Source organism: Micropterus dolomieu, linkage group LG21 (assembly GCF_021292245.1).
Source record: "Micropterus dolomieu isolate WLL.071019.BEF.003 ecotype Adirondacks linkage group LG21, ASM2129224v1, whole genome shotgun sequence".
Classification (NCBI taxonomy): domain Eukaryota; kingdom Metazoa; phylum Chordata; class Actinopteri; order Centrarchiformes; family Centrarchidae; genus Micropterus; species Micropterus dolomieu.
This window is the reverse complement of record NC_060170.1, coordinates 24,304,013-24,319,061: the sequence shown is the minus strand read 5'-3', so window position 1 is coordinate 24,319,061 and position 15,049 is coordinate 24,304,013. Positions and strand designations below refer to the sequence as shown.

The 15,049-nt window shown below is 45.8% G+C and overlaps 1 protein-coding gene across 1 annotated transcript in view; it reads left to right on the top strand.

Annotated features, from left to right (window-relative positions):
- Nucleotides 1-15,049, top strand: part of setbp1 (SET binding protein 1) — a 36,877-nt gene that overhangs the window by 11,576 nt on the left and 10,252 nt on the right. Inside the window, exons 3-4 of the mRNA XM_046034568.1 lie at nucleotides 12,099-12,502; nucleotides 12,978-14,924. Coding sequence (XP_045890524.1) covers nucleotides 12,099-12,502; nucleotides 12,978-14,924 — 2,351 coding nt within the window. The remainder of the gene's footprint in view (nucleotides 1-12,098; nucleotides 12,503-12,977; nucleotides 14,925-15,049) is intronic.

Sequence of the window (15,049 nt, the reverse complement as noted above, 5' to 3'; positions counted from 1 at the left end):
TGTGTGTGTGTGTGTGTGTGTGTGTGTTGAGGTTAAATACTCTCTTTGTGGTGTGTGTGAGGCTGTGTGTCAGGAGGGAGGGGAGGCGTGAGGGGGGAGCAGATGGACAGCCTCTCTGCTCTCTGCTTTATTGTGTCCACATCCACTCTTTCCCTCTTTCTCTCTTAATCTTTTTTCTGTCTCTCTTTCTAAGCTTTTCCCCTCAGTCTTTTCTTCCCTCATGTCTTCCTCTTTTCACTCACTCTTTTTCACCACTCTTTTCTTCCTCTTCCTCCCTCTTTCACACTCTGTTGTCTTGTAGCAGATGGCAGCGTGGGGCAGCAGCAGCAGCAGCAGCAACAGAGCAGAAGCCAGAGTGTGAGCAGGAGATGGGGAGAAGAGAAGGGGGTTGTGGAAAGAGGAGGAGGAGAAAGGAGGTGGGGGTCAGGCATATGGAGAGCCTGGTTAAGGGGCCCCCTCAGAGGGAGTGTGTATGTGCGTGTGGTAGTGTGATGAATAGAGGAGGGGGAGAGGCAGGATACAATAGATGCCCATTAAGACAGAGATTTGACTCTAATAGACAGAGAAGGGGAGAGACAGACAGATAAGTAGGCAAACATGTAGAATGGTGCAAAGAAAGACATTGAAATGGCGTTTTTTAGCTTTTGTCAAGCATAAGAATCTGCTGTCCAAATGTCTCTTCTCCAATTTACAATAAGATTAAACTTTCAGTTACTCATGTGGAGAAACCAGCATGTTCCAGCATCGAACAGTTACAGGACACAGCAAGCAAAAACTGGCATACTGGAACACTAAAAATATGCAAATTATGTAAATGTTCAGAACTGACTAATTCAACAGCAGAGGCCAGGCAGAATCACCACTACAGCTGTCAGCGATGACACAAAATGACAATGATTAATATGTGACCAAAATCTGTATTTACTGCTCACTATAGAGTAAACAAGGGAGGGATTTCAGACACAGCCATACTGGAGAGAGGAGAAGAGTAGAGGAAAAAGGTGTAATTTTCCAGTCTTAAAGCGAATCTGACCCTTTTATCATCTTCATAGCAGGCATCTATAACCAGGGGGTCAATGAGCAGGCGCGTTGTGTCAGGAGACAGACCCACACACACACAAATGGGATATGATGGGCTCCCTTTCTCTGTCTCCAGCTGACATCACACACATGCTCAACGTCCCCTCACACACACAGCTCTTTGTCTGTGGTGCACTGTGTGTGTTTGGAAGATGAATGTGTGTTCTAACGGATTGGGTCCTGGGTCAACCACTGCATCACTCCTCCAGACACACATGCATACACACGCATAGACACACAGTTATCGGTCCAATGCCTACACATGGGGGAGCGTACGCTAGCTAAAATGCATCCACTCTCTCTCTCACACACACACACAGACTAAAACACACTAACACAAATCATGTTGAGCAGTGATTGCAGTTAGAGAGAGTGTTTTCCTGGTTATCTGTCCAGTTCTCTGGACGTGCCAAATGTGGCTCTTAATCCATTTCACTATCTGTGGGGAGAGATAAGCCAGAGCTTTTCCAGGAGTCCAGGCCAGGCTGTGTGTTGTTGTTGTGTGTGTGTGCGTGTACGTTTATGTGTATTGGTGGGTGTATGCGAAACCCTGACGCTAGACACACACTTATCTTGTCTTGACAGCCCCTCTGCTTGGTGGTCCCCCTGGCTGTGTGTGTGTGTTGCTGCTTGGTGGTCTCCCAGTAGTGTCTGGGATTATTATGTGTTAGTCAAGTGCATTCACAAGAAAATTAATGCTGCCACAGTTGCCACGCCAAGTGTGTGCGCATGCAATACGTGCACATGTGTCTGTGTGAAATGCTTAGCCTTTTGATGTGCGCTTTTGAGATGGCGGTTGGTGACCTAAGGGACTGGATGAGCTCATAAAATAGGAGTGTGTGTGCGTGTGTGTGTCAGCTTGTGTGTATGTGTGTGAAGTATTGCGATTACCCACAGAGAGCAATCCTTGACTGATTTGTGAATGTGTATGAACATGAAATGATCACCTCTAATATGGCCTGACCAAACTGTCATATTGGACTTTTTTTGGTGTCTGTCATTGTGTTGAAAATAACCAGGCTTTTATTTTGGTGTGTGTGTGTGTGAGTGTGTGTGTGTGTATGTCCTCAGTGTGCAGTCTTTGAGAGTAAGAGCTGGGAATGCTTTAAGGGGCGTTTCCCTGTGGTGGATGGGGGGATGGGACATGTGTATGTGTGTATATGTGTATGTGTGTGTGTGTGTGTGTGTGTGTGCATGTGTGCTTGCATGCTGGGGAGGGGTGAGTGATTTAGCACCACTGAAACACCAGCTGTCCATCTGTGTCTGACCCCCATACACACCCTGTACACACTTGAAACACACACACACACACACACACACACACACACATCTCCTTGCATCTAACCTCTGATCTGCTGTTGAGTAGCTTTCAAACCTGAAGAAAGTCCAGACAGAGAACAATCTGTTCATCTGTCTTCCTTCCACCACACACACTCATAAAAAACATACGCACACGACATTAGACTGAGAAAGACTGCTTCCTAATCAGCTCTGCAGTAGTGCTGGTGCTGCAGTGTATCCACAATGAATGACTCTGCAAGGTCACTCCTAGTGAGCACACATACATGCACGGACACACATACATGCACACTCCCAGACACACACAGCCACACAAAGGAACGCTGGAGGCTGGCAGAAGAAGAGATGAACTTTGACCCTGCCGGACATTCAAAAGTCGAAGTGATAGCTGGACTCCACGGTTGTGTGGGCCTCTGTGTCTGTGTGTGTGTGTGTGTGTGTGCTGAATTGTTTGTTTGCGCGAGTGGGTCAGGGTTGAGACAACTGGAGTCTGGCCTTTGCTTTCTTACCCTCAGGGCTGGATTTGGTGTGTGTGTGTGTGTGTGTGTGTGTGTGTGTGTGTGTGTGTGTGTTTGTGCTGACCATTTGGTTGGAACTGTGGCTAATTTCTCAATCAGACACACACATACCATCTTCTCAATCTGTCCCAAAGGTCAAGCCCTATTCATTCACTATTGTGTCCAGTCCCAGTGGGTTGCTGTTCCTCTTCAGGCAGATGCACGCAGACTATAATAGCTGGTCTAGCTCAAGTTACATTTTAATGAAGACCTGAGGAAGCTACTTGCACTTAAAAAAATGCCAATGGCTCAGTCAGGGAGCAGCTACCAATGAACATGAAGGCATTTTATATTGGCAATGAATATTTTCCCAAAATGTCAAGTCTTGGCTCTTCATCAGATTTTCAGAATGCTGTACAGTTGACATTGTTTTTCACATCAATAAGTAGTCATTCTTAAAATAATTCAAAACAGACTTTGTGTAGAAAAAAACACCAAGTCACCCTTCAGCTATAAAGAAACAACAACAAAGGAAAGCCTAAATCAAAGTGGTGATGGTTTTGATATGGCAACATCAATATAAGTGAAGGCTCTATAAAAAAAACATATACAGGCCTGAATTTGGTTTTTGGACAGCGGTTGACTGTGACTCACACAACTGTGGGATTATCTGGAGGGAGGCCATGTTTGATGTCCTCTGCGGTCACGGATGATGTTGAGTCACAGCATCATGTGTTCCTGGTGGCCGCTTTGTTTGTGTCTCACCATCATGCCTCTGCCTGTGGTTAGTCAGTGTGTGTATGCGCGTGTGTGTGAGGAAGAGTGTATTCTGTGGTTTTGAGAGGAGGTCCAGCAGGGATAGAGGGTGATTTTCGGTTCAGAGAGGGGAGAAAAGGGGATGATGGGAGTCGGAGGAAAGGAGAAGCAAGTGTATTGACTTTCACTGTGTCTCACTTGAAGCGTAAGTGCGTTTGTCAGTGAAATCTGATTGGCCCCATCAGCTGTCTGGGACGCGCCTGTCAGAAGGGTGTGTGTGTGTGTGTGTGTGTGTGTGTGTGTCTGAAAGCAAGAGAAATGACAGTAGAGAGGTGTCCTTACAAAAATCTTTTTTTTTATGCTATATTAGCATGACTGATGTTTATAACAATATTTTTAAATCATGTTAACATTTTTAATTAGTTGTTTTGAAAACATAATTTATAAAGACACAATCACCAGATGCGGTGTAAAACATTTTCACACTGAAAACGTGTAATCATACATCATACAGAAATCATTAAACAGCCTCTAAGCCAGGGCTTTTCAGACATTGTGTGTTTGTGTGTCATTCTGCCCAGTCCTCTGCTACTTTTCATGTCTTTTGCACCAGGCTTTGTAAAATAATCCGTCTGTAGTTCTGCTGTTTATTTATGCTCGTTGTCTCTTAAGTATGGATGCGGACATGAATAAATGATATAAATGTGTCTGTCTGTCCTTCTGTCTGTGTGTCTGTCCCTTGGGGCGGCTCAGACTAAACAAACAGCTGTGTTTATGAAGCAGGGAAGAGCCACAAGGGTCTTCTGTTTAGTGGTCCATTTCAACACACACACACACACACGCGCACACACACACACACACACACGTATGCTCACATGCACACACATACACACTCCCTAATGCCCTGCGCTCCTCATCTTTTACCTGCCCTGCTCTGTTGCGTTTTTGCCCCCTTGTGTTTTCTGCCCTGCTCTCTCTCTCTCTGCCCCCTCTGCTCAGTGTAATGCTTGCTCGCTCACAGACCGCGAGGAATGCCACTCCGTGTGACCTCTCACCTACAACGAGGAGGGGTGCCGGTTTAGACAAGGCAGAGAGGGGGCAGCTGCAGTCATGTGCCCAGGCCTGGAAGGAAACGAACAGGCACATACACACAGAGTTGTTAGCACACACACTATAATTCTAGCATAGTTTTGTTTGCGCTGATGCAGTTCTAGATGTGGTGCACTGCTTCTCCCACCTCTCTTTGTGACTCTGAGAAAGTGTAGGATGCTATGCTTTGGTCTGCGTGCGTGTGTGAACGTGCAGACTCATACAAAGGCATTATTGTTGGTGCGAGGGGGCCTGAGGAGAGGCGGGCGGTCTGATTGGTTAAGACTATTGTGTCTCACTTTGCCCATTCTCCCTGTCACTGAGGATGTCATTACAGTGGCGCGCTCTCTCTCTCTCTCTCTCTCTCTCTCTCTCTCTCTCTCTCTCTCTCTCTCTCTCTCTCTCTCTCTCGCAAAGCTGGGGATCGTCTGAGGACTTGAGATATTCACAGAAATATGTTGACTAAGCAAAGTAAGTGTTATTTTAGAAGTGTTAAACTTGAAGTGGAGACTTTCTTCAAGACATAATCATTTGTCTGTCAGCAACTGTTTGCAAGCTATAAAATCTTTTATGTCTATAAAATGTATATATACAATATACAATGAATATTGAAAATGCCCATCACATTTTCCTAATGCTTCAAATTGCTGTTTTTGTCCAACCAAGAGTCCAAAAATATGCCATTTTTTGGTGATGGGGTTTAAGATGCTGACCATGTAATCACAACATCCACAGTTTGAGTCCAGCAGGGGACCTTTGTTGTATGTCAGTCCCCCTCTCTAGCTCCCCTCATTTCCCATTAGCTCTCTGCTGTACACTCTCTGGTATAGCCAAAAAACAATTCAACTTCATATTCTGATGATTGACTAATTGATACATTTCAGCAACGCAGTCCAGTGTCACTATATGTTTCCTTTTATTTGCTTTATATTAAAATAAAAAAAGTAACTGACATTTTCATTTTTAGTTTAACACCGTCTCCCAAATGTGTACAGAAACATACAGGTGATGTCATTTGTTGTTGCGTATTGCCCTGGTAACTAGACAATGATGCATTATTTTTGAACTATTAATCAGTGAGTGAGGCTTCGCTGTTACACACCACTGTTTGGCAGAGAGGAAGTGTTTAATCTCAGCACAGCTTCTGTCTTGAATTACCCATCATTCCACCCAGGAAGTCATCCCTTAGGATTTAGAGCAGCTCATTGGCTGTTAATTGTTTCCTGTTGTACAGAAGTTGTGTGATTGGGTCATATGGTGCACAGAGTACGGTGAACAACACGTTCCTTTGGTGTAGTACTGTGTGTTGTGCACGTGTATGTGTGGGTGTGTAATTTTGTTCCCCCCAATAGATGCATTGATTAAACAGCATTCTGTCTATTCCTGTATTAGACTTATTGTTATGCTTTCATATAGATAGAGCGACTGTGTGTGTGTGTGGCAAGTCTCTGTATTTACACTGCATGTGCATTCATTGAAATACATAATGCTGTCACTGGAGGTTTGACCACATCCATGAAAGGAACAATTGGTACATAATTGCTGCAATAATCACTATGAAAAAACCCTTCTAATGTGGTTCTTAACGCGCTATTCACAAGCAGGACACACATATGCCCGCACACACACCATTAATGCTTATAGCGGGGATTAGATGTATACTTTGTGTAGCATGTAACTGTGTCTGTCATTACTGAGCGGGTGAAAACCTCCAATTGCACCGTAATAACATGCTTCGCTTCAGCCAATCACAGGCTTTTGTTCAGATTGAGTCATCTATGTCTGAGCGTGTCTGAAGAGAGTGTGACAAGGAGACTCTTGGGCGTTTCGCTGCTATCTTTAGGAGCACTCCAATCTGAAGGATTACTGCTGGGGATGTAGGAGGGAACATTTTACTTTGGACCTACTGCTGTGCATTAAATCTGGCTTCTGCTTTACAGTTAGCTAAGGGACAAATTCACTGTAGATCAAATGTTTGATCATGCCCAGCAGGGAGGGTCTATTACCGCATGTAGAAAAGAGTTTTTTTTCCCAAATAATCAAGCCCTTTCTGCTAAACTGTGGCTGTAGGCTGAACACATAGTTTTAGAATTGCAGCATTAGTCCAAGAGTGGAAGGTTTGAATTAAGCCCAATTTCCAAACTTTCCCACCCAACTTTCCCAGAAGATGCTTTGGCTGGCACAGATGCCACCAGATCTGAGATAGTGAAGCACTGGCTAAGGCAGCACATGCTGAGTGAAAATAGACATGCAGACACACACATACACACAACTTTAGGCAGTGGGCCTGATCCCAGTGATCCACAAACTGTCCCACCTTGACGCCCCCCTCCTCTTTCCTCCCCCTTTTTCCTCCCTCTTTTCTCTCCCCTGCTGTGGGTCTCCTCGGGCGCATGAATGGAAGTCTTTATTCCCGGGAGAACTGGTGGGAAGAACGAGAGAACGAGAAACAGGGATGGGGGGGGCAGGGTTAGGGAGGGAGGGGGGAGGTCTGTGAGAGTGGCCACAAGATCAACACAGTGCCTCTTTTCTCCTCCATCGCTTTTCCCTCCTTTTCTCTGCAACCCCCTTCCCTCCCTCCCTCTCCTTCTACCCAGTTTTAAGTGCTGTGGACACAAAGCTGTGTTAGTATTCATGGTGTTTGTTTGCAGAGTAGCTGTGTGAGTCTCTCTGTGTGTGTGTGTGTGTGTGTGTGTGTGTGCTGAGCTGTCAGAAACACAGATCACAGCAAAGCAGCACTCTGAATGGAGCTGGAGAGAGGGAGGAAGGGGGGTGGTAGTTCCCACAGGGGAGAATGGTCAGCTCCAGAGAAGAGAAAAGAAGAAGAAAAGGAGGGATGAGATGGGGGGGCATAAGGCCACAGGGGCAGAGGGAGGCAGCATGGTGTCAAAGCCAAGGAGAGAGTGTGTGTGAGTGTGTGTGACAAGGAGAGAGAGGATCATATCAATCATAAGGTTTCGGAGGGAACTAGTTGTTGTTAACGGGTCTCCTCTCTTCTTGTTTTTCTGCTGGTCTTCTTCTTCCCTCCCTCTCTGCCACTCTCATTCTTTCAGTAACCCCCTCCCTCCCCTTTTCTCTCTTTCTCTATCCCTCTCTCTCTCTCTCTCTGTCTCTCTCACTGTCTCTCTCTGTGCCTCTCTCTCTCTTTCTCTTTGTGTGTCTGTCTGGACAGCTGCCCAGTTCCATACACAGGGAAAAATGAAACACTCTAACCACCGGGCGTGCAGCCAAATAAAAGGCTGCGAAAAACTATTTGAAGGGCAGCGTGTTTGTGTGTGTCTGGCGTTTGTGTGTATGTTTGCTGGTGTATATGTGTGCTGGGTTGTGAGATTTGGGTGTGCCTGTTTAGGGTTCCCAGTATAATGGTGCAGCCAGGGTGCCATGTATGTGTGTGTGAGGGAGAAATTCCACTCTGCGTTTCAGTTTATTCAACAGTGGAAAACAAGAGGCTGCAGGAGAGGAAAGGACAGGAGGGGCCGTCACATACCTCCCTTCACGTCAAACTGGAGGAGAGAGGAGTAGAACTTTTTACATCCAGATCTCTTTTTAAACAGCCTCCTGTGTGCCAATGTTATAGTCAGACACACACACACACACACACACACACACACACACACACACACACACACACACACACACACACACACACACACACACACACACACACACACACGTATATCAGAAAATATATGCTGACTCATTTGCAAAGTGCCTTTCAGGTGGGTGATTGCAGCACTTAGTCACATATTACCCATGACCTCCTCGACTGCACTCTGACCTTATCTGATGGTTACATCATCAGTGGAAAGGAATGTGCAGCTCCAAATCTGCCTGCATTCAGGTGTAGGAGAGCCTTTGTGTGACTGACTGAGACAAATCCATGTTGTTACAGTGCTCACCCAGAGGAGGACATCCTAGAAATGGTTGTTGACCTAGCTGTGGAGTGCGACCCTTAACCCCTGAACACAGCCCTGAGAGCCTCAAGGAAGGGAGAGTGCATCAAATGGGTTGAGGTCTAAACATGCTTTGAGTCTGTCTTGTGTTGACCTTTCTCCTTATCTAAATTTGACCAGAGGGGACTTGAAGAAGAAGGATAGTGTGAAAAGGGTTGAAGCCTCGTAGCTCGACTTGTGGGTTGCTCCAGAGGGTCAGAGTCCATGATAGTGCTGATGTCCTGACCGCTGACCGCTGCCCCCTGCTGCAGGCCAGCAGTAGCACAGGGAGATAAGAGTTTGTTCCCACAGCACATGACAAGAGCAGGGCAGTGTATGTACAACAGAGAAATATCAGAATCGATTTGTCAAGTACAGCAATGTTTTTCTGTGACATTGGTGCAGCTGTGCGGAGACTATCCTTGAGCAACAGGACCTCCAATACAGTGATAAAAGGGCAATGCAAGACATTCAGTAGAGAAAAGTGCAAGGTAGCCTACATATCGAAATGTTGAGTAATTATAGGATGAAAATCTGTCAAGTTGTATTACTGAACAAGGTTGACCCTGTCTGGAAAAAGCAAGGTCAATAAAAAGTTCTTTTCACACTGTTGACTACCACGGGAGTACCTCGATCAATATGGCCGCTATTTATATTTGCTTGTGTGAATATCAGACAGTGAGTGTATTTTCCCTGGAAATGCTTCATGGAGTGTAAGAGGCGGAGAGGAGGGGAGAGGGAGGTGAGGGTGGTAAAAGGGCGGAAACTAAGAACAAAAAGCTGAACTGGTGCCAATAACCCAACCACAACCAGAAAGGGGGGGGTCCCTATTTCGTTTTTTTTTTCTTCTTCTTTTTCTTGTCTTTTGCTCTCCTGCCTCTAGTAGGAAAGGTGTCCATGCCTCCTCTCTTTATTATCTCTCTGTGGTTGCTATGTGGTTAGTGGTAAGGATACATTTTATGTGCGTGTGTGTGTGCATGTGTGTGTTTGTCTGTCTCACTCTAACCACCCCCATCTCCCTGTCTCTTTTTCTGTGCCCTCCTTTAACCTGAAACAGCAGGTATTCTAGGACAGGTTAAATGAGAAAGCGTGTGTGTATCAAGTGTCGGTCATCTTATCCCTCTGTGGATTCACGGTGTCGCTTCTCCAGTGTCACCATGCACGCACACACACATTCACACTTATATACACACACACTTACATCTTAGCAGAAAGGGTACCAGAGTAGTGTGTTAGTAGTAGTGTGTTCAGGAGTTAAATGAGTGCGCATGTGCATATAAGCACAAGCATTTTCTGGTAATGTTAATCATTTACGCTGCTCAGTGTTTGCGTGCATGTGTGCTATGTGTGTGTTTTCATCTACGTGCTGAGTAGTGCATTCATGTGTGTTTTTGCGCTTGTGAGTGTGTGCAGCTTGCATCTTGCCGAAAGAGAGCTTCTGCAGCTAGTGTGGAAGTACAAAATGAGTGTAACTGCCTGACTACTGATGGGGCAGCAAGAGGAAGAAAAAGGTAGGACAGTGATAGAAAAGGGATAGAGGAGATTGAAAGCGGCTGATGAAATGAAGGCAGAACGGGACACTGGCAGAGTAAAAGATGAGAAGAGATAAAGTGCAAATATGTGCAGAACTATATACATCATATATTTAATTAGTGTGTGTGTGTGTGTGTATAAGTGTGTGTATCTGCAAAGAGTAGGAGCTCATCATCTGGCAAGGTGCTGATCCATCTAGACTGAAATTGGTTGCCTGGCGGTTTCCATACATTAGCATTTTGTGCTACTATGTGTAAAGGCAGGATTTCATAAAGCCTTTGAAATGTGTACATCTACTGTATGCATATGTGAGTGCGAGTGTGTGCGTGTGTGCTTACACGCCTGTGTGTATAAGCTGAGAGGCAGGCCTGTGGTTAGGTTACATCTCCCTGCAGCGCAGTAGAACAGTGTCTTGTTGCGTCATACTGAGTCTGTTAATAACAGGCTAAACCACAAAGGCCATCCGCTGCTCTATTTCTCATCTTCCAGCAGATTATGCAGCAGTGATACATTAAGCAGGGTTATTTTGTCTGATACAGTATATTAAGCTTTTGCTTTTCACTTTTACATGGAAAGATGTAAACAGGATTCTAAGTGAAGGTTGACCTCAGATTTGTATCCCTTCGCTGAATTAGTTTTTTATAAATGGTGCCATAGTTTCAGGACAGTATATTGTATAAGCAGTCCGAGAGTTATGTATGTAACGGCTGTGAACCGTACAGGAGAGTTGTCCACATTTTATAGTAAATAATTCTGGGGTTGTCAGGGACATGGCTGAGCTAAGCTACTGTGTTTGATTCTGTGTGCAGCCAGACACCCCCGACTCCATCCCCCCAGCTCTAGCTCAGCATGCAACATCCTTGCCACAGGAATTTAATTGCTCTGTAAACAAGCCTTTTGTTTTGTGGCACACTGTTTGCTCATGCCACAAGATGTATTAAAAGCCTTCATCCTGCTGTGAAAGACAAGAATGTCATATCAGAGCACAACAAATCACAGATTTGATATGTGCTGACCAGAAGAAACTGGATGCTGTGCTACATATGTATAAGCTCTGTGAAGACCATGAAGACAGGAAATATAGCAGTCTTAGCTTTATGATCACATTATCATTATCATATCATTTGTCTGTCCCTGCAGCTACATAAGGCTGTCTTGTTATTGCAGTTTGTATGTATGTAGTAACCATAGACTGTATATAAGAAATGGACGTAGTCATCGTGACGTCACCCGTTGGTTTGTGGACTGCCGTTTTGAAGCCTCGAGTTTGGCCGATAGGGCACCACCATGTCAAGTTTTTGCAACCAGGAAGTGCCCGGAAGTGACGATACGGCAGAGCTAGCTAGCTTGCTTAGCTAGGTGCAACTGTAACTCGCGTCAACTGTCATTTTAACAGGGCTGATAACTTTGTCTAGTGAACAACAGTCTTAAAACTAAATGTACTCACCAGAGAAAGTGAACAGCCGACTCCTAATAAGCTTTTTCAATGGTGCTGGTTAAATTTACACAGTGCCGAGGGTACGAGTCACTCTAGCCTGATTGACAGGTCGCTATGGTAACGACTTGTGAATCATAGATAATCCCGCCCTGAAACATACTCTGCTTTGTGGTCTATTTTAAAATAAATGGGACCATAATTTACTAAATGAACATCATTTTGAATTGAAGAAGACTTGAAACTAGCGACTGAAACCATAAACTCATCAAGAAAATGTTTACTGGGGTAATTATTCAGCTGAGAGGTAATGGAGTAAGGGAGCCGGAGTTCTTTTTGCAACCAGAAGAGTCGGCCCCTGCTGGATTTTCAATAGAATGCAGGTTTCAGGGACTTCCGCATTCGCTTCATATTGTAGACCAGAAGCTTCCCGCTTGGTAGTAACCAGACTTTGTTTCCTCTTTCTGTCATCCCCAGACATACGAGCGCCAGTTCAGAATGCCTGAGCAGAGAGAGGGAGGCCTGCTGCAACTACTGGGAGATCACACTCTGCCCAAACACCAGCTTCGCAGCACCCTCCTTCCTGCACACACACTCTCACACACACAGCAAACACAGCACACCCTTACGCAACAATTCCAACACACTCATGCACACCAAATCAATCCAGACTGGATCGCATCTACAGCACCTTCTGCATCTCCGGCCAATCCTGCAGATTCTGAGCCAGCAGGAGCTAGTAGGAGCTCTTTGCTCGATCCAACCCAACCTTTCTCACGAACAGCGACACAAAGCCCCTCACCTCAGAGATCCCTGACTCCAGACCTGCAGTTGCCAGTGGTTACCGATGCCAGTATTCTCAACCTGACCTCTTTAAGCAGGTATGGTTAATTTTCCTGTGTGGTGTATCTTATCATGAGCCAAACATGAGCAGTAGAACAAAAATACACTATGCGCAGGGGATAGGAGAATGTCGATACAGTGTTGTATGGTGATATTTTGTGTAGCAATATTATAAATATTTATGACAATGACCATTTATTTATATGACAATATCAGTTGCTACAATAAAGAAAATGTATGGTGAGATGAACACAATTATGATTCAAAATATGTAATACATTGCTATATATTGCAGGATATCTTATTGTATAACACACACAATTTTTGAATCTGAGATCAAGAGTCATGACTGCATCATATCATGACTGTCTTTGTGATACCCTCCATGTATGGTGACACAAAAATAATAAATGTTCATATTGGTACTCATTATATTGTATTGTTGAAATACAAAGCATTATTTCTCTTCCCATTCCACTTGTCATATTTTTTTCTCTGTATACATCTCTCCAGGGGGAGGGGTTTGCAAGAGGTCAGTGAACAGCTCTTTGGGAACATCAAGAGGAAGTACGGCAGGAAGGACTCCCAGAGGATGCTCTGTAATCCCCACAGTGCTGATACACCTTGGGGAAGACAGCCAGAGAAAGGATCGGAGAGCCCAAGTAATTCAGAGGAGAGGCAGAAGTACAGGCAAGAGGAGACAGCTGAGCGGTTCCATGAAGAAAGAGAAGAAAGGAGAAAAGAGGAAAGAGAGCGAGTAAATGCTGGGAGGAGAGGAGATGAAGAAGACAGAGGGATGCCCATGCTGACAGAGGAAGGGAAAGGAAGAAAGAGACGGAGGAGGCCTTCTTTCGACGAGTCATTTTCTTCAGAGGAGCAATCACAGCAACGGCAGGACTCTGACACTACAGAGAAGCACCAGCCTGGGCCCCCAGAGCCCAAAGTAGCACATAAGATGGACACTCACAAAAATGATTCTCGACTCACAAGTCAGGCAGATGTCAGTAGAGAGAGGATAGAGAAAGCAGAGAGAGCAGAAAAAGGCGATAAAAGAGAAAAAGGAGAGAGGGTAGACAGGGCAGAAAGAGGAGAGACAGTTACAAGTTTGTCTGACCCAGAGTCAGCTCTGAGTGCAAACAGAATGAGAAAGAACCCTGTGGGCCGTCCTAGGATCAGCACAGACACCCTTAAACACAGAGAGCCTACTCACAATCATGTCAACAAATCCAATCTTAACACAAACCCCAGACTCCCTAGCCCAAACCCCAGCCCCAGCCCCAGGGGCAGCATCAGTCCTAGTCCCAGCCCTAAACCCAGGGCTAACATTAGCCCCGGTCCAAGTCCTAGACCCAGGGTGGCCATGAGTCCTAGTCCCAGCCACAGCACCAGCTCCACAGCCAGTTCCAGACCAACCAAGGCCAAGGACAGATGGTCCTACCTGAAAGCTAAAAGCCATGCCAGCCTCACATCACCGCAGAGAGACAACCGGGGTAGCCCCTCGACCTTAGCTGACCCACCTTCAGCCTTCCCCATCACCCCATCTAGTCCCCTCTACACCAACACTGACAGTCTGACCGTCCACACACCCATTAAGAGAAAACGAGGACGCCCCAAGAAACAGCCACTCCTAACAGTGGAGACCATCCATGAGGGCACCTCCACCTCACCTCCAAGCCCACTGGCACAGGAAACCTCTGCAGGGCTAAACCGTAGGAGAAAGACACATACACTAAACACATTAGTGCAAATGGCCTCCACGACAACCAACGCCAATTCTAGCAGTCTGAAACTAAAGCGTGGCAGGGGCCATCCCAGGTCAGTGAATAAGATGAAGCTTGGGAAAATGCAGAGCATCCTAAATGAGATCCTATCAGGTTCCAGTCAGAACGGCACTCTGGCTCTGAAGTCCTCTTCTGCCCCCGTTACCTCAGCTATGAGCGCCATGGCGTCTACCATTGAGGCTCGGCTGGGGAAACAGATAAATGTCAGCAAGAGAGGAACCATCTACATTGGTAAGAAGAGAGGGCGTAAACCCAGGGCAGAGACCCAAGGCTCCAACCCTCCCAAAACCACTAGGGACAAGCCTCCCCTGTCTGTCTCCACATCCAGTCTCTATGAGAGCCCTGCAGTGCCTTACACCACCTTGTCTCCCAGCTCCAGTGCTCCATCCATAAGATCCAGCCACTCTGATGCCACGATGCCCAGTTTGCAGCCCATCTCAGTTCTGCCCTCTAAGCCACCAGGCAGGGGCTTCCTCTCTGGGGGATGGAAACTATCTCCTCCACGCCTTCTGGCTAATTCACCTTCCCACCTGTCAGAGGGGGCATCAGTGAAGGAGGTGACCCTGTCCCCCATCAGTGAGTCCCACAGTGAGGAGACGATTCCCAGTGACAGTGGGATTGGGACAGACAACAACAGCACCTCAGATCAAACTGAGAAAGGGCCTGCCTCTCGACGCAGGTGCAGTACACTGCTACTTCATTTCATTACCTTATTTGAACCTTGATTAATAGACTTTTAATTTATATTTCAGACTGAAATAAACTCAGGAATGTGGTGGTTTTAATGTGATTCTATATTTTATG